The sequence below is a fragment of the Neomonachus schauinslandi genome, chromosome 8 (assembly GCF_002201575.2).
Source record: "Neomonachus schauinslandi chromosome 8, ASM220157v2, whole genome shotgun sequence".
Taxonomy (NCBI): domain Eukaryota; kingdom Metazoa; phylum Chordata; class Mammalia; order Carnivora; family Phocidae; genus Neomonachus; species Neomonachus schauinslandi.
Window position 1 is genome coordinate 51,330,835 of NC_058410.1, and position 24,115 is coordinate 51,354,949.

Below are 24,115 nucleotides of genomic sequence, written 5' to 3' on the forward strand. Positions count from 1 at the left end.
AGAAAGAAAGAAAGAAAGAAAGAAAGAAAGAAAGAAAGAAAGAAAGAGACTACAGGTAACCATCCACCGACTCCATCCATGTGCCCCAAGACCATATAAAACCACTTTAAGAGGGATGCTCATGATCCCATTCAGTGGTTTCCCAAACCTCCTGCTGGCCATCAAATAACAATGAGGCAAAAATGTACAAGGTAGACAAATGTCCCATGTCTAGGGACCAGCAATGATCCGTGAGCTTTTCATGGGTACTAAACCCATGAAAAGACAAGTAAATAAAAGGTAAGAGTTTAGAAACTTTAGAGCAATTTGAGATTGCTACAACATCCAAGCACATGACCAATGAACTTGCCTTGAATAGGGCATAGACTAGTTTGGGGATTACTGAACTTGTAATTGTAACATGATGTGTCACATGTGGTCCAACCTGCAGACCAGTTATGTACAGTAGGATCATGTGTTGGTCTCTGACATATTGGTGGAAAAAATCTGGTCCATTACTACAGATAACTGAGACTCACTGCTCTAGATTCTTACAGATGATGAACTAAATTAAGCATGATAATTGTCTAAACACATTCCAGCAAAATACTATTCACAAATTAAGCATGCTGAAAAAGTTAACGGAGAAAATATTTTGGCCACAGAATAGAAGGCAACCATTCTAGTCATTTCTCGTATGCATTATTCTGACAATCAGACTATACATTTTTCAAAGACAGGCATTTTGTGTTTTGTTATTAGGCATCCCTCATTGTTTCTAAGACAGTATTTACTAGACAAATCATAGACTTTCATTAACTCCCTATTTACTCTTTACTCATTTTAAGCTTTATTTACATGGTTGAACAAGAATACAAAAAAATACATTTCCATAAAAATAATAAATCCTTACATAGTACATTACTGTGTCACTTTACTGGTAGGTCAGTATTTCAGTGACTTCATTACCCAAGGACAGTCTCAATCCTACGAGGCCTCTAACCAGAAGAGAAACAGCTACCACAACACCTAAGAATGTCACCTCTCAGAGAAACAAGACACCTTCAGCTCTCACCCAAAGTTTACTAACTAATACTTGTGTATACAATAAATAACTGGTTACAAACCTAGTTATCAATTGATAAAAATCAAGCTTCTGGTCTTACAAGTTTAGTTATCAATAGATTTAAAATGATGCAAAGAATACTGCTAGAAGCAACTATGCCAAGAACAATGAAGGATGACTAAAGAACCGTAAAAACAAAACAACAGAGCAGTCTAGAAGCCATTTAACGTAAAGGCAAACTACCCAATACAACTCCAGAATACCCAAGGGCAGCTTTTTTTAAACGGGTTCAATAACTGATCTTTGTTACTCTTAATCATCAAGGAAGGTTCAATTTTGCATAATAAACCCTGGCTAATGAGGCATTCAATATTACATACACCTTAGGAAATTTCCACTTGAAAAAGTTACAATAAAGTATCAGCATTTAAAGAAATAAATTTAACCTAATAAGTAACTAATACTGAAATTAAACCTACTGTATTTAACACACATTGTATTTCCAGGTTTTTTTAATTTAAAATATATGCAGGGGTGCCTGGGTGACTCAGTCAGTTAAGTGTCTGCCTTGGGCTCAGGTCATGATCCCAGGGTCCTGGGATCAAGCCCTGCATCAGGCTCCCTGCTCCGCGGGAAGCCTGCTTCTCCCTCTCCCACTCCCCCTGCTTGTGTTCCCTCTCTCGCTGTCTCTCTCTCTGTGTCAAATAAATAAATAAATAATCTTAAAAAAAATTAAAAAAAAAATAAAATATATGCAACACTTAAAGTGGAACTTAACACTTAGAGAATTTATGGAATTTGAACACATGAACTCACTTGACATCCATCTACAAGCACTTATCTGTTGAATATATAACTTCCACATACTTGTCAAGACTGAGCAGAAAATGTAGAAAAGGGGCCAGTCCTAAGAAGAAACTAAACCTACCTACCACTCTTGACCTTCCCTGACAGCCACCTAGACACAAAATAGACCTGAAGGGATTACATATGAAGAGCTCTGAGAGCACATTGAGAAAAACTTCAAATACGGCAGAACGTAACCAAAGTTTTAACAAATACAGAGTCACAGAATAGAAAGTGCTAATCAGAAAAATGCAAGAATTTGAAACTATACAGCATAGTTAAGTCCATATTAATTTTGTTAACATCTATAGACACCAATCAGTCAACACTGCATACAGTGTGGCAGGTTTAAAAAATACAAAGATAATATTGTTAAATGTTTAAAAAAATCAGACTCAAAATAAGGCTCTGCCAACAGAGAAGCAGAGATATAATTGCCCTCTGCTTGACTGCCAAGGCCCCATGCAATCTGGCCTCACCCAACTCCATGCCAACATTCCAGGACCCACGGACGTCTTCATGCCTCTGCGGTCATCCCTGCTGGGGTTCTCTCACCTCTTCCCCACATCCATCCAAATCTTGTTACTCCTTCAGGTCCAGCTGGAATCTCATTTTTCCCAGGAAATCTTTCCTCGATGTTCCTGGTCCAAGTCATCTACCTCTTATATAATCTCTACTTCCATTTAACTCTCACTCCACACCTTGGCTCTTAACTGCGATCTTGGAGTTACCTCGTGTATATTAGTTTTTGTCCCTCACCCTAGTGTCGTCAGCCTAAGACTCCCAGGGACAGATCCACAGTACAGCAAAGACACGTGTATTGACTCACTGCAAAGAAAGATGGTGTCCACACCAGAACCGTAGGGCGTCTCACTGCTGTACCAAAGCGAGACGACAGAATCCTTAAAAGCCAAAAGCATGTCTATCTTTGTTTGTGAAAAAATGAAGTAAAGGAGTCATTATCGGATTTGGGGGAATGATGGAATTTAAGTAAAATTTAAATAGAGAGGTTCAAACCAAAGCAGAACTGTATATAAAGTGATCAACATCAAGTCTGGGCTGTGAAGCAGATGTTCATAGTCCAAGCTAATCTTTTACTTTTTCATTCCTCATCAAGCTAGACAACAGACTTCTTAAAGGCCAAAAGCACTTTTATATTAATTCATATCCTATAGGAAACTGAGCAGCACATACCAGATGCTATATAAAGGCTATTTGATATCTGATTGATGGATAATGAAATTTTAAACAACCAAAGCCATAGATGATGGGTTATAATTATAAAACTACATAAAACAATCTTTTGGTAGTCTATATAGGAAAAAAAAGAGGTAGTAAGAAGGAGGTATATTTCTTACCTACAACACCAAAAGCTGAAACAGCTCGAAATAACCCGGAGGATCCTTTCTGTCCCATCTTTGTTCTATTTCCTAGATCCAAGCGGCCAAGAAGTTCTCTCACTTCTTGTTGAGTATATACGTGCTAAAAATAAGCAAATTTAATCCGAAAGGTTGTGCTTATTCTTTAGATTATTTATTGCCTGTAAGAATCACTAGCTATTTCATAGAGAAGTACATTATAGTGCATAACTAAGCTATAATTTTAAAAGCCAACAAATTCCCTAACATTAGCAATTATGGGTGGTTACTGGATCACATGTCGCTATACCAAAAAACTTTGTCAAAACCTCATCTTCTGGGGCACCTAGGTGGAGCAGTCTGTTAAGCGTCTAATTCTTGGTTTCGGTTCAGGTCATGATCTCTTACGGGTGTCATGGGATCGAGCCCTATGTTGGGCTCTGTGCTCAGTGCAGAGTCTGCTTTAGATTCTTTCTCCCTCCCCCTTTACCCCTCCCTGCTCGCTCATGCTCTCTCTCTAAGAAATAAATAAAATCCTTAAAAATAAAAAAAACCCTTACCTTCTGAACCACACATTTAAAGGATCATAGGCAAATTTCAAGAAATCTGTGAACTCCTTAGAACTGTGTGCAAAGTTTTGATTATACATACATATGTGTATTTTTATGAGGCCCACAGCTTTTCTTAGATTCTCAAAGAAATCCCTGATCAACTGTTCCCATGCCCAAGTAAAACCAAGAATCAATACATTATATTAATAAAAATTCCCAGAATGGGGGGGGAATGAAGAAAAATACCCATGAGTGCTGGAAATCACAACATACAATTTATCCAAAATTATTATAACATAGAAAATAGTTTTGCAAAGAACTTAGTGAAAATGGGTTGCAAACTGTAGCTACCAACATATTTGAGAAACCAGCAATCGACACGGATTCAAAATATTCAGACAGAACTTCAATACAAAGGGTAAGTTAGGTTCTCTCATTTGAAAGAGTTAAAATTAACTATTCAATACCACCATGCTGTATTTCACTTTTGACTAACAGTCTCATGTTTTTGTGCTATCTGAATTAAGTCTGTATTCCTGCTCTGGATAATATAACATCTGTATAAGCTTCACATTTCTCTCATGCATAGCAAGTCACCAGAAGATCACCTAGAGGTGATTTTTATCAGCATAATTAAAAGTCTGGAGCACAGAAGTCTGCCCTAACTTCAAGTGGCTTCATATTAAAGCACAGTAATACATAATTTCTTCACTATATGCAATATTAAGAGTTAGATTAAATCCTTAAAATACCACTTCTTTAAAAAAATATATTCATTATCTTATCCAAAGAGTTTGCTTTGTAAAACAAATCAAAATGAAGGACAAAGTGTAATTCCAGCATACTTTGTAACATCAGTAATTCCTAGAAAGCAGATTAGAGATTTAAATTCTAGCCAACCATGAAAAATAATTATAATTTTCAGATGCCTGATGAAAAAAGGAAAAAATATATCAATAAAAGCTGTGAGGATAGTTCACACCCTTTAACAGGTACAAAAGTTACTGTTTGTATTCAGGCTTGCAAGATACTTACCCTATCATCAATTATGACCAAATCTTTTGGTTCTGTTCTATCAATCTTCAAAACACGGTATTTTGTTTCTGCATGATTGCTCCCAACTAGAAAGTATCTCTATAAATGAAAAGAAATGTCATTAGTTTTTTAAGGCACTTTTCCTTATACACATTTTATAACCACTTTGGTTTTTGAAATTAAATACTGTAATAAAGTTGGGTTACTTTTGAAAAGAAATATTTCTGTTAAATATAACTGGCAGAGTAAAGAAAGGCTGATTCTAAAAGGTCAATTTTAAAATTGAAATATTCTTAGTGATGTCACGATAAACATCAGTCTGGTATTTGAAATGTACCCAGTAACCAGGTCAGATTAATTTAATTATATTATATAGAGATTAACCTAACTGATTGGAGACTGATGTTTAAACTTTGCCAGGAAGAAGCAGCTCTAGTAAGAATTAGAAAGCTCAACATGTAATTAGGAATGCTTAGACAATTATAGCTATGAAAATATTGAAATTTTATCAAATAAATCTTTATAAATTTTCTGCAAAACATTGAAAATGACTTTAATATAGCAACGATAAGAACCCCAAAGTCCTATAAAAGATTTAAATAAGTGTAGTTTCCCAAATGGCTTTTTATAGATAAGCTACAGGAAATAATTAATATTCTTTCTTTTCTGAATACTTCCTTGGTGCATTATACCTGAGCACATTAGTCTTCTTAAATAAACACTAAGAATAAAATTAATAATTAAAATATAAAAAAAATCTTAAATTTAAAGAAAATGTTTTTAAGAAAACTTAAACAAGGTGAGTAATTTTTAAGAAAATAAGTAAAACCCATTAGGAAAAATACATAAAGATATTTTGCTCTAAAAAATGTCCTTAAAAGTGGTGCTTTTTCAACATAGCAAAAATTGAGAAAACATTGCTACAATCAACTGGCATCTTACCATCTCATTGGTCAGTTAAGATTTACATCCACAAAACAATTAAATAACAAATAAGATCCTCTAGATTAATGGCGAAACTGAAGTATGTAGACCATGGGACTTCAGAGCAGGAAAGATTAATGTGCAGTACTACAGGTATAGAAAACGTCAGAGGAGTCTGGACTTGAATTTAGCCTTAAAGGATGGGAAAGATTTTTAAAAGTAAGATTTTAGTGTACATCAGAAGATGAGCACTTAGTTATATTGTTTTAACACTACATCTGCAAAAATAGGTGAATATTTTATTATTAAGTATAAATCTGTTTACAAAGGTCTGTTCTACACTTCCAGGCTATACAGAACAAAACTATATGTTAAAAGATGATTGGTTCTGGGGGCATATGCCCCAGGCCCTACACCACCCTGCTAATGCCTGGATGGGGGGTGGGGGGGCATGGTGCCTGTAATTATTAAACACAAATTCAATTAAAAGATGATTGATTAGCCCAATCTTAAGAGGAAAGCTAGTCAAAAAAATGGAATCCCTTATTTCCTAGGAAGGGGTACAGTCTGAAGGACATGACCAGTTATAATGAAGTAGAAATACAGCAATTTTAATAAAAATTAGTAAACTAACTTGAGACATCCAGTGACCAGGACTTGATTCACCGGGGGAGCAGCCAGAAGGGCGGGGACAATGAGAGGGAAGAGGTCAAAGATTCTTGGCCTGGCCTCAGCTAATTCCTGTCCCTGTGACCCCACCCCCCACTGGGGGGGGGTGGTGGTAACCAACCTAATAAAATTAACTTCAGAAGGACGGTCTGTAAACTATACATGTTTGTTAGCAAAAAAAGGAAGCCACCTTCTTGAGGACTTGAGGAAAACAGTCCCCACTAGAGGAAACAGCAAGTGCAAAGACCTAAAAAAAGAGAAGAAGCCTGGTGTGTTTGTTAGAGGAACAAGGTTAAGTGAGAAAATGCTCATAAAACAGCTAATGCGGTGAATAGCGTTCAACACAAAGAAGGCACTCGATGGCTGTTAGTTCCTTTTCTCCCCTTTACTTTTTAAGATGTCAGTGAGTCTATGCCATTGCATTTAGAAAGTGACAGAAAAACAGAAGGAAAAAAGAGAGTACTTTAGGGAAAGAAAAACATGTACAGGACCAGAATGGAGCCAGAATGGGAGAATGCACAAATCTACTAGGAATCAGTCTTTGTCCTCAGGAGAGAACAACAGCAAATTAACAACCGTGAATAGCATGCTATAATAGAAGGATGAACTGGATGATGACAACAGAGGAAGGGCAGTTAACTCATTTGGGGAGGGTCAGAGCAAGCGATCCAGAGGCTGGTGTCCTGGCGCTGAGTTTGGCCTTGAAAGACCTCTCAAAAGGACTCCATGTCTGCAGCCAAGATAAGACGAGTGATACCTACCATCTCCACCTGCAATAATCCTCTCTCATCACCTGCTCCCTCCCAAAGCACTTTCATTTATATCTATAGCACTTACTTCTGAAGGCCTTATCTAAATTCATTTAAGATGTCTGCCCCCTTCACTTAATTATATGCACTGGAGAGAGGGGGGCTAACTCCCTAATCTCTGTGGTTGTTACCCCTGGTCTGGTAGCACAGTCTGGTTCCGCAGGCATTGAGTAAATATTAGGTAAAGAGCACCACCTACCACAGATGAATCATTTAATTTGCTGGGTAACTTTCTACAAGGTTTGCGTGAACCCATCTTCTTTGGGTAAGTCAGCCTCTCAGTAAGAAAGCACATCACAGCTTTAAGAGAGGTAAAATCCCTGAATGAAATTCCTAGAATTTTAATAGATCCTAGGAAATTTAAGGAGTAATTACAGTAGGACTATGATTTGGCAGCTTCTCGTAAAAAGACAGTTGTGATTCCTGAGTACTAGTGGGCCAATGATTTATGGGCCGTTAGAGCACCCACATGGGAGGGCAGACCTACACCTAACATATCCAGATTCTTCCAAAGACTCCATGAAGCAGAGGAACCAACAGCTAAAATCCACAGAATTTACAAATAGATTTGAGTGGGTAAAAAGAAACAGGAAGCAGTGTAACTATGCACATTGTTTCTTCTAAAGTGGTCCAAGAAGCCTAAAAATGTTTTGTGCAAAGAAGAGCGACCTCTTGTGGAACCAGTATGTGTGAAAGAAAACCACAGCTCTCGTTTGGCCTGCTGTGGATAGAATCACTTGCCTGCACTGCCCTCTGGTGGGCAGTGGACCATCAACTTTTACACCAATTTTTTTTTAAGCGCCTAGTCAATCCAATTACTTTTGTTTGAGCCTGGTGGTGCCACTTAACTGATTTAGGGATGGACTGCAGGGAGGCAGATTTGAGGGGAAACCAAGAGTTCTGTTATAACATGCCCAAAGAGGTCAAGTGAGAACTTCTGAGTCTCTGAGAGGAGACTTCTGTGAGGAGAGATCTTAGAGTGTGTCAGCAGCACATACATGGCCTTTAAAGTCATGGGACTGGATTAAACCTAGTATGGAGAGTGAAGATAGAGACAGAGCCCAAAAAAACTAGCCTGAAGCACTCTATATAAAATTATTTAGAGGCTGGATATAGAGAAGGAACCAGGTTAGAAGACTGAGAAAAATGGCCAGTGTTTTTGGGAAAACCCCAGGATAGCATGGAGTCATCAAAGCAAAGGGAGGAGACCATTTGGAAAAGGAGGGAGAAGTCACATCCACATCAAATGCTGCTGAGACTGGGTGCAGCCACTCCGGAAACCAGTATGGAGGGTCCTCAAAGAGTTAAAAATAGAGCTACCCTATGACACAGCAATTGCACTACTAGGTATTTATCCAAAGCGTACAAACATAGTGATTTGAAGGGGCACATGCACCCCAATGTTTATAGCAGCAATGTCCACAAAGAATAGCCAAGCTATGGAAAGAGCCCAGATGTCCATCGACAGATGAATGGATAAAGATGTGGTACACACACACACACACACACACACACACACAATGGAATATGACTCAGCCATCAGAAAGAATGAAATCTTACCATTTGCAACAACATGGATGGAGCTAGAGGGTATTATGCTAAGTAAACAAAGTCGGTCAGAGAAAGACAAATACCATATGATTTCACTCATATATGGAATTTAAGAAACAAAACAGATGAACATAGGGGAAGGGAAGGAAAAATAAGATAAAAACAGAGAGGGAGGCAAACCATAAGAGACTCTTAACTCTGGGAAACAAACTGAGGGTTGCTGGGATGGGGAGGTGGGTGGGGGGATGGGGTAACTGGGTGATGGGCATTAAGGAGGGCACTTGATGGAATGAGCACTGGGTGTTCTATGCAACTGATGAATCACTAAATTCTACTCCTGAAACTAATAATATACTATATGTTAACTATATTGAATTTAAACAAAAAAATTTTTTAAAAAGGAAATGAAAGAGAGAAAAACAAAAACCAAAACAAAAAATGCTGCTGAGAGGTCAAGGAAGATGAAGACACGGAAGTGCCCAGGGGATCTAACAACAGGATCTTTTGAGTGGCCATTCTGTGGGCAATCTCAGTGATACGGTGGGGACAAAATCCACAACACAGGCGTTTGAAGAGCAAATGAATAGTCATCTGGATAAAGGTGAAGAAGTGAACACCTCTGTTCCTCCCAAACACCTTACTAAAACTATAGTAAAGTTTCTTATGTTCATTTTTTTAGACATAAGCCCCAAGGCAAAGAGAAGAGTGGAGATAGCAATAAAAAAAAAATCATTTGAAACTGAAAAGCACGCCCGAGAAAGCTGAACTCTAAGCTGGCAGTGGAGAAGTCTAGAAACAATCCAATTTACACAACAGAACTTCCAAAAGGCATGGAAATGTGTGGCATCTCTTATCTCTGGTGGTAGGGGTAAAAAATTTCAGAAAATTGAAGATAAAAAGAAGATAGCTCAAGCTTCTCAAGAGAAAAAAAAAGAAGTGCTTCAAACCAAAGATCAAGAACAGAGTAATATTAGAAATTCTCAACAGCAACAATCAAATGTGAGGATGGGATAAGGACATTCTTAGAATGTACAGGCTCAAAAAAAGTACTGCCCATGAGCCCTTTCTCATGAAGCCGTTGGAGGAGGTACACCCCCAAAAGGAGGGCATAAATCAGGAAAGAGGAAGATGTAGGATCTGGGAAATCATCGCAGCTGACTGCCCAAGTGCACACGCACATGCAGCTACATATGACCCAACACCTGCTGGGGAAAACACTTGTGTGTGTGTTTGTATATATGCTGGGGGAGTGGGGGTTGGCAGGAATGGCGGTGGAGAAGTAAGATACCCCAAGAAGGCTACATGAAATGCCCATTAAGATGGAAGATGATCTGGGCACCTGGGTGGCTCAGATGGTTAAGCGTCTGCCTTCGGCTCAGGTCATGATCCCAGGGTCCTGGGATCAAGTCCCGCATCGGGCTCCCTGCTCCTTGGGAGCCTGCTTCTCCCTCTGCCTCTCTCTCTCTCTCTGTCTCTCATGAATAAATAAATAAAATCTTTAAAAAAAAAAAAAGATGGAAGATGATCTGAGCTGGCCCTCTTCTGAGACTGAAGTATCACTGTTCAAGAAAAAGCTTAACATTTTAATATGTAGCTTTAACAGTGGTGACTTAGTATGAAGATGAATGTGTTTCTAAAATATATACACGAACTGCAAATGGAATATAATAGGTAATCCACTTAACAGGAAATTCAGTATCTATTAACATTATTATCTCCTTTTATAATGACAGGCTAATTAATCACTCACTTTTCATCTGATGGAAGAAAATCGGCTTTCTTCAAAGAGAGGAAATTTTAGGTTGCCTGACAGCTTCAATTAATGTTAAACTTCACTTGAACTTTCGGAATAAAAGTATTATTCTTAAAGATAACCATGAAGTTACTTCTCACAACCTAACAGTAGTGCAGGCCCGCCTCTTCACCTATTCCAGCAATCCCACAATCAGTAATGCAGCTCGAAAGAAATGAGCCTCTGAGAGCCAAAAAGGATGTCTCCAGCTTTACTCTTTACAGCTTCAGGGTTTTACTGACGGAGAAGCTTCAAATCCCCTGTAGAAATAAGTGGAAACTTGGTCACCTTCAACCCCACCTTCTCAATCAGCTAGAATTACTCTGCTTCTCTCTCCCGTTTTATGTCCTCTGATTTCCCGCTCCAATCCCTTAGCCAACCACATCTTATATTGTTCTCTCCCGTTCCCTCATTACACAAACAGGCTAACATCTGGGCTAAGTAAGCTTGCATCCTTCATGACGTGGTTCTTACTTATTTTATTCTATTTTGTATGATAGGATGGAGAGGAGGGAGAAGCTTCCTTGAATCCTTTTAAACAAGGCAGCAATTAAATAAACACACACACATACATACATACTAATAATTTTGAACTAGCAAGAGTAAAGATCATCTTAACAACTTCATCCCTACACATGTAGACACAAAAATCCACCACAGTTCTGTTCAGCTACCAATTTTAAACTCAACCACTATATGTTAATTTGTTAGAAAATGGTCACTTATTGCAATGGTAAGACCCCTAGGGCATTATATATTAAGTAAGGGCTATAAATTGGAAATCATCTAAGGTAAACTGCACTTTCAAACAGCACAACTTCAGGCTGCTAAATCCCCTGTGGGCAACTCCTAGTTGCACTGGACTATATGAGCAGTAGGGCTGGATCTGACCTTAGTTTACCTGAAAGCTTGGGTCACAGGACAGACAAGGGCCAGGGCATCATCACGGAAGCCAAAGGGCACCATGAGGGCTGGGTGCCAGAGAGAACAGGTAAGTTTTGGGAGGAGGCAGACCCTTCATAAGGCCAGAACTACAACTCTGGCATGCTGTTTACCAATCCCTTTCCTCTCCAGCATCCTCAAAATCCACCTCCAAACACAGGTAACAATGACCACCTGACTGTCACCTCAGGAGCAGTTCTGCCCAGTTATCCTTCTAAATGAAGGCTCGGGACAAGAGCAGCCCATTTTGTCCATTGTCTCTTCTGTTCTTTTGTTCCCCTAATTCTTTCATAACCAATTAATACACTCCCATCAACCAAAATAAGAATGCCCTTATTCTGACTCATACACTCGCCAACAATGACTTTTGTCAATCTTTCACATCTTTGCCATTCTGACAGGTGAAAATGGGAATCTATTTTCATTTTATTGCTTTAATTATCAGCAAGTTGAATTATCTTTTTATATTCATACTTCTTTTTTTGTCAGATTGCCTATTCATGTCCTTGTCCTTTTTTGGTGGGTGTTTTATTTTTCAGAATGGTTTACAAAAGTTTTTGTATATAGGAATATACTGCTTTATTTGTTGTTCAGGCTACTAATACTTTTTTCATAGTCTTTTGACTCTTCTTCTATTTACATTTATAGTTTCAAATGCTTTCTATTAGAAAAGAAAATATCTCAATGATCTAAACTTCTACCTCATAAAGTTAGAAAAAGGTCAACTCATTAATCTGAAATCCATAAGAGGAAAAAAATAAGCCTAAGAACAGAAACTGATTAAATAAAAAACAACAATAGAGAAAATTAACTGGGTCAAAAGTTGATTCTTTCAAAAGAGTAGTAAAATTGATAAATGCCTAGCAAAATGGATCAATAATAAATGAGAGAGAACACAAAATACCAATATCAGAACAGAAGTGGAAGTTTTACTACAAACCCTAGAGACATCAAAAGTTTAATAAGAGAGGCATGTGAGTGTCTCAGTCAGTTAAGCATCTGCCTTCAGCTCAGGTCATGATTTCAGGGTCCTGGGATTGAGCCTCACGTTTCCTTGCTCAGTGGGAAGTCTGCTTCTCCCTCTCCCTCTGATCCTACCCCCTGCTAGTGCTCACGTGCCCTCTCTCTCTCTGTGTCAAATAAATAAATAAATAAAATCTTTAAAAAAATAAAATAAAAAAGTTTAATAGGAGAATATTATGAACAACTTGACTCCAATAAATTCAACAACTAAGATGAACTGGACAAATTTCTTGAAAAATACAATTTATCAAATGTGATTCAAGGGGCACCTGGGTGGCTCAGTCAGTTAAGAGTCTGACTCTTGATTTTGGCTCAGGTCATGATCTCAGGGTTGTGAGACTGTGCCCTGCCTCGGGCATGGAGCGTGCTTAAGATTCTCTCTTCCTCTCCCTCTGCCCCTCCCCCGCTAAAAAAAAAAATGTGATTCAAGACCCACTGGAAATCTTCACCGCCTATAGCTGCTATAGAAATTGATGATCAAAATTTGTCCCATAAAGCAACCCCAAGCACTTTCAGTAGTAAATTCTAGCAAACATTTAAACAAAGAAATAATATCAATCTTACACAACTACTTTCAGAAAATAAAAGGAACACTTCTCAACTCATTTTATGAGACCCAAGTTACCCCAATACCAAAATCAGACGAAGATGTTAAAGAAAATGATAGACTAATATCCTGAACATAAAAATCCCTGCAAACTATCAGTAAATAGAATCTAGCAATATATGAAAACAATAATACAGCATGATGGAGTAGAGTATATCCCTCAAATTCAAGGTTCTTTTAACCTTTGTAAATGAATTAATGTAATCCACCATACTAAGCAAATAAAGGAAATGCCATATGCAGATGCAGAAAAAAACATGCAACAAAATTCAATATCTATTCATGATTTTAAAAAACTCAGCAAACTAGGAACAGAAAAGAATCTTTCTCAATCTGATAAAGGGCATCTCTGAAAACCTACAGCTAATATCACATTTAATGGTGAGACTGTTTTCCCCATAAGATCAGGAACTAACAAGAAAATGTCTGTTCTTGCCACTTCTATGCAACTTTGCACTAGAGATCCTAGACAATGCCAGAAGGCAAAAAAAAAAAAAAAAAGGAAACAAAATTGGGAAGGAAGAAGTGTTCCTCTCCCTAAATGATACGATTATGTAGAAAAACTAAGGAAATGACCAAAAAAGAGAAAGAAAAGAAAAGAAAAACCCTACTAGAACTAGTAAGTGAGTGTGATGAGAAAAACAACTATTTTGTGTCCAAGCCTAGGTATTTTACAGTATGATAACCCTGTTCACACCCAGAGTCTGAACATTTAGATTAGGACCTGAGTTTAGGATTCCCACCATCATTTCCCACTTTGCTCTTACAGGATACCTTTAAAAATAACTACTTAGAGTTAAGCCCACAAAAAGTTAGTGACCTCTGTTACTGCCACCTTTTAAGTAATAGGTACTTGCTACCTTGCTCTCTATCTACTGCTCACATGTGACCTAGGACAGAGGACTGCCCTTCTCCTAGATTATTCCCTCCCACCTCTGCCACTTCTAAATCCTGTGACTCCACGTCCTTTGTGTAGGTGTATTGAAACTGTAATCAAAATGAACCCGTGGGTTTCATTCAATCAAATGAACCCGTGGGTTTCATTTCCCAAAGTCAAAGTTCAGTGTTGAGGGAGCTATCTGCTGACCCCATGTGAGTGGCTTGTGCCCCCCCAATTCAGCAGGTCATAATCCACATATTTTTAATTCAACACACCAGCTACAGCTTCTCAACATGGTGACTTTACTAAAGTTTCAGGATATAAGTTCAATATATAAAAATCAACTCAATATCTGTATACTAGTAACAAGCAATTGTTAAATCAAATTTAAAATCCCATTTGCAATAGTATCAAAACTCATAAAATACTCAGGAGTAGTAAAATTTCTAGACTGAAAATTACAACATATTGCTAAGAGAAAGTAAACACCTAATAAATGGATAAATATACCATGGATTAAAAGATTCAATATTATATGATCCCAAAATGTATAATTTTAGATAGTCCCAATTACAAACATTTTAATCTGTAATGCAAAGTCCATGTGTTCTAAACTGACTGAAAGAAAACAGTCTCTGTATGGTTTGAGTGTCCTTCTAGCATATTATCACCTAAAGGTAACTTTATTTTTTTTTTCCTTTATCAATGTTTGCTATGCTCTGTTTTTCTTTCCCTGCTCCTATTTTCTTCACTACTATTACTATTACAATAGAGGTTTTTGGTTTCATCTTGTTAGTTTGCTTGCTTGCTTAAATTTCTTTATGAAAAAAAGTGCCCTATGTATGAAGCAAAAATGAAAAGAAGAAAATCTTCTTGTAGTAGGTCATAAGCATGGAGTTTCATTTTATATAAACTTGAATTATACAAATTTGAAATATCTTACTAATTCAAATATTAATAAATCTTCATTTTAAATAAATAATTTTAATTTATAGAAATATTTCAATTAAAATAATAATCTCATAATTTCAAAAAAGATTCAATGTTACTAAGATTCAGTTCTCCCCAAATGGATCTATAAATTCAATGAAACCCAAATCACAATCCCAATAGGCTTATGAGAAATTGACAAGCTGATTGTAAAATTCATATGTAAATGCATATGATCTAGAGTAGCAAAAACAACTTTGGGAAAGAATAAAGTTGGAAAACTTATACTTCCTGATTTCAAGACTTATTATCAAGTTGTAATAATAAAGACAAGGTGGTAATGCCATAAAGAAAAACAAACTGATCAACAGAACAAAATAGAATCAACTCACATTTATCCAACTAATTTTTTACAAGAGTACCAAAGGAATTCAATAAAGAAAGAGTGACCTTTTCAATAAATGAGGCTGGACAATTGATGTATGGAACCTCAAGCCCTGTGGCTGCCAGCCTCCAAGAACCCTTAATGATTCTCATCTCCTGGTATTCATGCCCTTACATAGTCCTCTCCCACTAAACAGAGCTGACCAGCATAACCAACAGAAATTGTGGAAATGATGGAGTGTGAATCCTGAGGCTAAGTCACAAAAGACACTGTAGCATCATCTTTCTTAGAACAGAACATCCTTCTTTCTTAGAACACCCTGTCTGGGCAAACAAATCCAGCTACCACATCATAAAGACACTAAAGGAGTCCTGTGGAAATGTCCATGAGGTGAGAAACTGAAGCCTCTAATCAACAACCAGCTCAACCTGCCAAGCATGTGAAGTGAGCTATCTTGGAAGTAAATCATCTAGCCCAGTCAAGCCTTCAGATGATTGTAGCCTGGATGACATCTTAACTGCAACTTCATGAGACCCTGAGCCAGAACCACTCAGCTAAGTCCTGAGCGGTTATATATATATAATAACTCCCAGACTCCTGACCTACTGAAACTGTGAAATATTAAATATTTATTGTTGTCTGAAGTCACTAAGTTTTGGACTAATTTGTTACACCACAATAGATAAGTAATATAACCACATACAAAATTATTTTAATATAAAACTCACCTCTAAATGTAAAAGTTAAAAGTATAAATCTTTCAGAGAAACCATAGGAAAATATCTTTGTGCTCTGGGAGTGGGTAAAGATTTCTTAGGACACAGAAAGCAACAAACACAAAAGAAAAACGATAAATTCAACTTCATTGAAATGAAAAACTTTAGCTCATCAAAAGATCACTTTAAATACCTTACAATTTTGTCAGTTATATCACAGTAATGCTGAAAAAAAATTAAGAAAATGGAGTAGCAAGTCACTGACTGCAAGAAAATATTCACAAAACATATATCACAAAGGACTTGATTCCAGAATATATAAAAAACTACAAATCAAAAATAAAAAGACAAACAGCCCAATTATTTTTAAGTGGGCAAAAGACTTTGACACTTCACAAAGGAAGATATAAAAATGGCCAATAAGCACATGAAAAGATGCTCAATATCATCAGTTATTAGCGGAATGCAAATCAAAACCATAATGAGATACCACTATACAGGCATGAGAATAACTAAAGCTAAGAAGACTAACAACACGAAATGCTGGCAAGGATATGGAGCAATGAAGATTTTCATCCCTTGCTGTTGTAACCACCTATCATCACCTCTGTGACTAGCAATTTCATTCTTAGGTATTTACCAAAAGAAATGAAAAGTTACATCCACAAACAGACTTGTTCAAGACTGTGCATAGCTGTCCTGACAACAGCCTAAATGTGGAAACAAGTCTGAATCAATAGGGAAAATGGATAAACCAACTGTGGAATATGTATACAATGGACTACTACTCAATAATAAAAAGGAACAAACTACTGATACAATATGGATGAACTTCAAAGACATGCTGAGCAAGAAAAGCTAGACTCAACAGAGTATGTACTGTATAAATCCACCCATATGAAATTTTTCAATAGGCATATCTAATCTAAGGTTAAAAAGGAAAGAATATTAGTTGTCAGTAAGGAAAAGGGGGCAATTGACCGGATAGGGATGCAACGCAACTTTCTGGGGCAAGACAGGGGTATGGTTAACATACGTATATACTTTCTGTCCAAATTTTACAGCTTAGATTTGTGCATTTCAATTTATCTAAATTTTAAAGAAAAAGAACCTTATAAAATAAGTGGTGGGTGGGGAGTGGAACGAGTTACAGCTAATAAAGGTAATTTTAGGGGCACCTGGGTGGCACAGTTGGTTGAGTGTCTGACTCTTGGTTTCAGCTCAGGTGGTGATCTAGGGGTCTTGAGATCAAGCCCGGCATTGGGCTCTGCACTCAGCATGGGCTCTGCTTAGGACTCACCCTCTCCCTCTGCCCCCTTCCCCTGCAGTGCTCTGTCTCTCTGTCTCTGTCTCTCTCTCAAAAATAAATAAATCTTCTTAAAAAAAATAAAGGTAATTTTGGAGCTGGTGATAGATATGTGGGAGTTTATTATATTATTCTGTTTATTTTGTATTTGTTCAAAATTTCCATAATAAAAAAGCTAAAAACAAAAAACCCAAAGACACACAAACCACAAACTCAATGTTCTAAATTATTTGGTTCATCAGGAATACAATTACTCTGTCAAATAGCCATAAAAGTTTCTAACCACTGACTCTCAGTTTCTAAATGTAATCTGTCCCAGTCCAGTTATGAACTATCTATGCCTGGCACCAGGTATCAGCCCACACTCTCAATAGCACTGTCCTCTCTGCCTCATTCTTTTCTTCACTGAATGATAGTGAATAGTAGTCATAGTAGTAGTACCAGGATTTACTTCTTCGAGGTTTTATGAGGATTAAATAATAAAATATATGTTGAGTTCTTTGACCAGTGGCTGGCATAGAAGTTCCATAGGCACTAGCTATTCTTCTCATTAATAAAACCTGCTACAGTTTTTTTTTTTTTAATTCCTAGGATCTACTTAGTTGTCAGGAATTTTATGCCTTTTTTCTGAATTATCTATGTCCCTTAAACTTTGAGCTTATTACTCAAATAAATCTTTCTGCTTAAATTTTTAAGTCAAAAATATAAAAAAGAAGAGTCACATACTTTTACTGATGAGGAAACTGAGGTTCAAAGATTATATGCAGCAGACATTTCTCAGGGTGGTTGCCCTGGTCCAACCATTCCTCGAAACAAAGTCAGTACTACCAGACTTTGGCAGATTCCCAATCATAGCTGCGTCAATCAGATTCCTTCTCCTAGTACCTATGGTATGCCCTTGGCAGCACTCTGAGTGGGTCCTCCAACCCTGCCTTTCCAGAAGCTAGGGAGTTAGGCTCTTCCGGTGATTCCATGCAAGGGCTCCTCCAGCATCCTTCTGATAAACTCAATCTTTTATCTCTAAGCTGGCTGGAGTTAGTTTCCATTCCTTAGATGACCAAAAGGGGTAACAACCAAGTTCCAGAACACACATCTCTTCATGTTAGACACTCTCAACCAGCATCTATTGGAAGCCTACTGTTTGCAAGGCACTGTACCAGATCTGTGCTGTGAGGACTAGCAGGTTGTGACAGGAGAAGGAAGGGTGGGACTTTACAAAGAGAGCGCTCCAGAAAATACTCTGGGTTGGTATAAGGAACCGAAAGCAATATAGTTTTGCTGCAGAATAAGGCACATAAAGGCACAGAGTTAATCCTCAGTAAATATTTGTTGAATTGATATTAAATTAGATATAAGACCAGACAGGTTTTGGACAAATCATATATGGCTTTGAATGCCAAAATAAGAGATTCAGAATCTACTCCCCTCAAATGGGGGCTACTGAAGGTTTCTGAGAAGAGCCCTATAATACAATTTGTGCTTTCAAAAAGCACTAACATCTCAGCCAGTCCTAATGAATGCTCAGCTTATTAAGGAGCTGAAGTTTCTGTGTTTTAAGTATAGTATTTATGTTTCCTACAGGGACATTTACCAGCACACTGTACAGAAAGCAGAAGGTTTTATTTAAATGTCAAAATACTTCTGTATGACTCTTCTCACAGAACAACTGAAGAATCTATGAATATTAGATAATTTCATCTTTTGGTCTGGATCCAATCAAATGAAGTTGCCAACAAAATTAATTTAGGGTCAACAATGTTTCTCCCCTAATTGTGACCCGAGGCAGATGTGCTGTTAGAACCATGTTATAACCAAGAAACTGTTAAGTACCTACTTTATCTAATGGAAGACAACCCAAGTTCCATTGAATAGGCCTTATAAAACACTCTACAGCACAATAGGAAGGTTTCTGGCATATGCAATCCTATTACCATGAAGTGCAATTTTAAACACAGCTCCTAACATCACTGTTACCTCAACTCAGAAAAGTTATACTTTATTTTCCAACCACACAAATGACAAAGTATGTACTTCTATAAACACTATTCCATTAAATCTTAGGGACCTAGAATCTAAACACAAAAACTGATCTTATTCTACTCCTGTTTACATGGCCACTCGAAGTAATAAAACAAACAAAAAGTGTTGTTTAAAAGTCAAGTGAAAAGCAAAATAATGTTATCCAAACAAATGTCTTTAAACAAAGTAAGTTTTCCTTTCAAATAAAGAGAACCAAGTATTTTAGCAATAAAAGTGCACATAATTAACATCAATTCATAGTGACTGGTATGCCATGGAATAGGAAAACACACATATTACCCATTCAAAGGTCAAAAATATTTTTTCATACCCTTGCCTGTACTGTAAGTATAGAACTGCAAAACACTAACAGACTTTCTGAAAGTTTTTTAAAAGAATCCAGTAACTCGTTCAGAACTTCATAAACAGTTTCTGAGATACCACAAGCACCTGTTTCCAGTGTGTTCCAACCGTGGCTTATAAGTGGAAACATGTACAAGCAAAAGCAGCAGTGCCCTGGGTGCGATGACAAGGCGAAGCCCCCTCAGACATATGCCCAAGACTGGGATTAGGGACCCAAGGAGGAGGATGCTGCCACCGTCCTCCCGCGCGCGCCCCACTGTGCCCCGCAGCGCCGGGAACTTACAGCTCTGGTTTCATACAGAACCAGCTTCTGGACCGAGCTGATGATGGGGGCGGCGGCCGCCGGCATGGTAGGAGGAAGTTAGGGCTCCCACGACAGGGCACCAGGCCGCGGCCCAGGGTGCGGCAGCCTCCACACAGCCCCAGGAGGCCCGGAGATAAGACACCTCAGACCCCCGACACTAGATCCAGCCAGAAAACACCACTTGGACACTAAACATACAGAAGACCGGGTACAGCTCAGGTGCTTCCGGATCCCTGCTCCCCACCTCCAGGCAAGCCCCGCCCCGGGCACGTCGGGGGCGGGACTGGAGGATATACCGTAGAGAGGTCGTGTAGAGGCTCCAAGAACCTGCGTGCTGCCTGGGGAGGAAGCGGAGGGCGCCATTTTTGGTGTGGGCAAGAGAAAAACTGGGCGGAGGAAAAGTCGCGTGGTTAGTTTAGGCTCTCGCTTTATCTGATCCGGCTTTTTAGGAAAGGGGGACGATTTGCGACTGGATTGCTTCTTTTGAAGCGGTTCTCCGAGTTGTAGATAGATCCAATAGAAGTTGGTCTTTTTTCCTCTGCCTATTTCTGCCCTTATTTTCCTAGAAACGTATCTGATAGCCCTTCCCCGAGTGTCGGTGTTTTCCCCCATGCATCTCTTTGTTACCCATTTTAACCCTTGTAAGAGTCAACAAAATGCATATTGTTTTGAGGCTGTGGGGTTCAAGGAATTTTTAAAAATCACCTTTTAAAAAAAAATCACCTGAAGTTGGACATTTTGGACTTTGCCACGTATTTGTGGCGGAGACTGGCCATTTGTAAATTCTACAAATGGACTGCCAAGTGTAGTGCCCTGTGGTGCGGCACTGGCTTTGGAGACGGGCAATTGTGGGTTAAAATAAGGTTTCTTCCATTTGATGTATGTGAACAGGAGTGGGTAGTGTACATACCGTCTCTAATCGTCACCTTCTATATCTGTGAAAAGGAATGTGTTATAAATACAAAGTTAAGTGCAAAAGTGAATACGTAAAATTTTTAAAAATGGATGAATTACAGCCCCGCCTCACGAGGCCGGGTCCCCCAAGAGGCCCTGCGCGAAGCCCCGCCAGGGATTCCCTAGGCAACCGGTCCACAGACCGAGAGGCACGGGAGGCGGTTGCTGCGGCCGGCGAGTGGGGTCCTGTGGGCTCCTGACGACTCTGCTGCGGCGGGGTAAGTAGGGGTCGTAGTCCCCCGCCCTGACGCCTTTTGTATCAACTGAATGGAGCCTCACCTCCTGCGGGGACCCCAGACCAGTTCCTTTTCTTACAAAACTGAACTTCGGGATCTCTCGGTAAAGGACTTTTAAAGCCACTTTCCCTTCCAACGACTAATGTCTTCATTCCGCAAATATTTACTGAGCACCTACTAGGAGAGTATAAGGCGTCGCCACAGCAGAAGTTACTAGGTTTCCCAGGAGAGGGGCCGCCTGTAAACCACAGAACCCACTGCTGGAGGTTTCCCAACAGCTGAAAATGTGAGGGAACTTTTAAAAATTCTATTGAATTATAGTATAAACGCATAACGTAATGTGATGTTCGAAGTTATGGTACACAACAAGGAGATGTTAGAGATTATATTGTAAATTTAAAATTGAGAGATTACCAAATTTGTTAAAAATAAATGTTTAATTATTTAGTATTTTAATTTTTCTTTCATAGTTTAGTCCTACCTTTATTAAGAACTAGAAATCTCGTCACGTCAGTTCTGGCATTTCACGTGGACCTGGATCTTTCAACTGGGAAGAATATTGAGTTCTGTTTTGTTTCATAATGGAAACCAATTCTTCTGAATATAAGCATTAAATACTTGCACTATGTTTTTATTTAGGATAACAACTCTTATAATATCTGTAGACTTCTGGTTTCCAATATTTAGCTTTCAATTATTATATCATACTGTAATAAAGCACTTCCATTTGAACTCTGTCTTTGTTGGTTTCCCCCAAAAGCAGATCCTGAGACAAAAGTTTGAGGGCAAGTGCTTTATATGGGAAGTAATCCCAGGAAATAACATCAGTGAGCAGAAGGAAGCTGATCAAGGGAATATTATAAGCAAATTTCTCTGTGGGCTGAATTCACTGGATAATCCTGAGATGTATGTCTCAGAGTAATTCTCTCTTAAGGGCAAAAGAGCTGGGGCATTTATTCACCAACTCCCATCAGTTATTGTCTGAGGCCTGCTATGGCAGAACATTAATTCCCTGGAACTTCCAGTCTGCCCTGTGCTCAGGCCGACTAGGTATGGCAGCTGGAAAGAGCCCTTAGACAAAGAGTCACACATGCTAGCCTTTGGAAGTCAGGCTGGCCATGCATGGAAAAGGTACATGTCAAGTGGTTATGGGTACTAATAGCATCTGCTACATTCCAACCTTTGCACTACTCATATCTACCCTGCCCCCACATTAAGTTCACACCATCCCCTCACCGATTCTTCACGGTGGTGGCTGGTCCCAGTTTCTAAAAGAAAAGGACTTACTAAAAGATGATTAGTGGGACAAGCTACAGAATCCACTACTGCAATTAATCCTAGGTCTGTAACTGATAATTCATCACTTCCGTCCTCTACCACCCATTCTAGATTTCTCTTACCGTTGGCCAGCACTTCTGCTGGTCTCGGTTGTTTTCCCAGTAGGGTAACCAGCCTTCATCCCTGAGGGATGTAAGCTTCTTGTTACCGTGTCTTTGTCAGGTTGTGCTTGCTAGAATTACAAGAGGTGTCTTAGAGAAATCCCTGAGTTCAGACATACATCTCCCTCCTCCAAGTATGTAGCAGCAACCCTATCCTGAGCTGCCAGTGCAGTAACTCCTTATGGGCATGTGGAGCCACAGATGACCAGGCAGCAGTTTTAGGTTTAGTGAAACCTAACTAAGGGGATCCTCTGATAGAAGCATCTCTCTCCCATCAATTAAAGCCAGGACCTCCAGTCCAGCAGAGCCTGAAGTCATGAGGAAAGGTGATACAAATTCCTCATGTCAATCACTGAGAGTGATGGTAGGAGGGACCATTCCTAACCCGTGCTTCAAAGCATATTTCTCATCTTGAAGTAGTATCTCAATCTCACGTGATCCCAAACAGAGCTTTAATTGTACCTTTAAGAGGCCATTCCAACATTCTGTCAGACCAGCAACTTCTGGATGAAGTGGTATGTAGTAGAATCAGTGGAACCTTCTTATCATATCTCCTTTACTATAAAGAAGGTCCTTTGATCCAAGGCAATATTATATGGATCTCATTGTGATAGATGAGACACACTCCAAACCCTCAGATAGTGGTGCTGGCCAAGGCATTGTGGGTAGGGAAGGCACACCCATACTAGGGACACATGTCACCTGCTGCCCTACCCAAGGTGAAGGGGTCCCATGTAATCAGTTTGTCACTGAATGGATATACCATATTAGAGGGCTTAGCCTCAGTCTCTGCTGCAGACAGGTGAGGTGTTCAGTGGTAGAAGTGGCTAAATCAGCCTGATGAGCCCATGCATGACCTCCATTGCCTCCATCCCCACTATCATGCCTCCTCCATGCATGAGCCCATTTTGGAAGCACTGAGGTGACAAGGATAAACAATGGCTGGCATTTACTGGATAATCATCCTGCTTTGTGAGACACAAAAATCCACATATTTTGTGTCCACTTATATTTATTTTCTATGTGACATAACAAAATTACCACAAATTTAGCAGCTTAAAACATGCATATGTTATCTCAAGTTTCCATGTTCAGGAGTCCTGGCATAGCTGAGCTGGGTCCTCCACTCAGGGTCTCACCGTGCTGCAGTCAAGGTGTTGGCTGAGCTGCATTTTCATCTGGAAGCTTGACTAGGGAAGAACTGGCTTCCAAGCTCATTTAGATTGTTGGCAAAATTCATCTTTTGTGGTTGTAGGACCGAGGTCCCACTTTTCTTCCTGGCTGTTATCCAGGGGCTGCTCTCAGTGACTGGACGCCACCCACTGTTCCTTGCCATGCAGTCATTTGACAACATGGCAGCTTAATTCAAAGCCAACCAGGAAGTCTCTCCAGTATACTAAATGGGATCTTATGTAATATAATGTAATCATG

General features: G+C 38.9%; 2 protein-coding genes across 2 annotated transcripts in view; one reads left to right on the plus strand and one right to left on the minus strand.

Moving 5' to 3' along the window:
- FIG4 (FIG4 phosphoinositide 5-phosphatase) overlaps positions 1 to 20,299 on the minus strand; it is a 121,114-nt gene extending 100,815 nt beyond the window's left edge. The window contains exons 1-3 of the mRNA XM_021693354.2: positions 20,035 to 20,299; positions 4,836 to 4,934; positions 3,250 to 3,373 (exon numbers count right to left, since the gene is read on the minus strand). Of these exons, the coding sequence (XP_021549029.2) occupies positions 3,250 to 3,373; positions 4,836 to 4,934; positions 20,035 to 20,100 (289 nt within the window). The 5' untranslated portion in view covers positions 20,101 to 20,299. The remainder of the gene's footprint in view (positions 1 to 3,249; positions 3,374 to 4,835; positions 4,935 to 20,034) is intronic.
- An 864-nt stretch (positions 20,300 to 21,163) lies between these two features.
- Positions 21,164 to 24,115, plus strand: part of AK9 (adenylate kinase 9) — a 126,996-nt gene continuing 124,044 nt past the window's right edge. The window contains exon 1 of the mRNA XM_044917549.1: positions 21,164 to 21,227. The gene's annotated coding sequence lies outside the window, so the exon portion shown is untranslated. The remainder of the gene's footprint in view (positions 21,228 to 24,115) is intronic.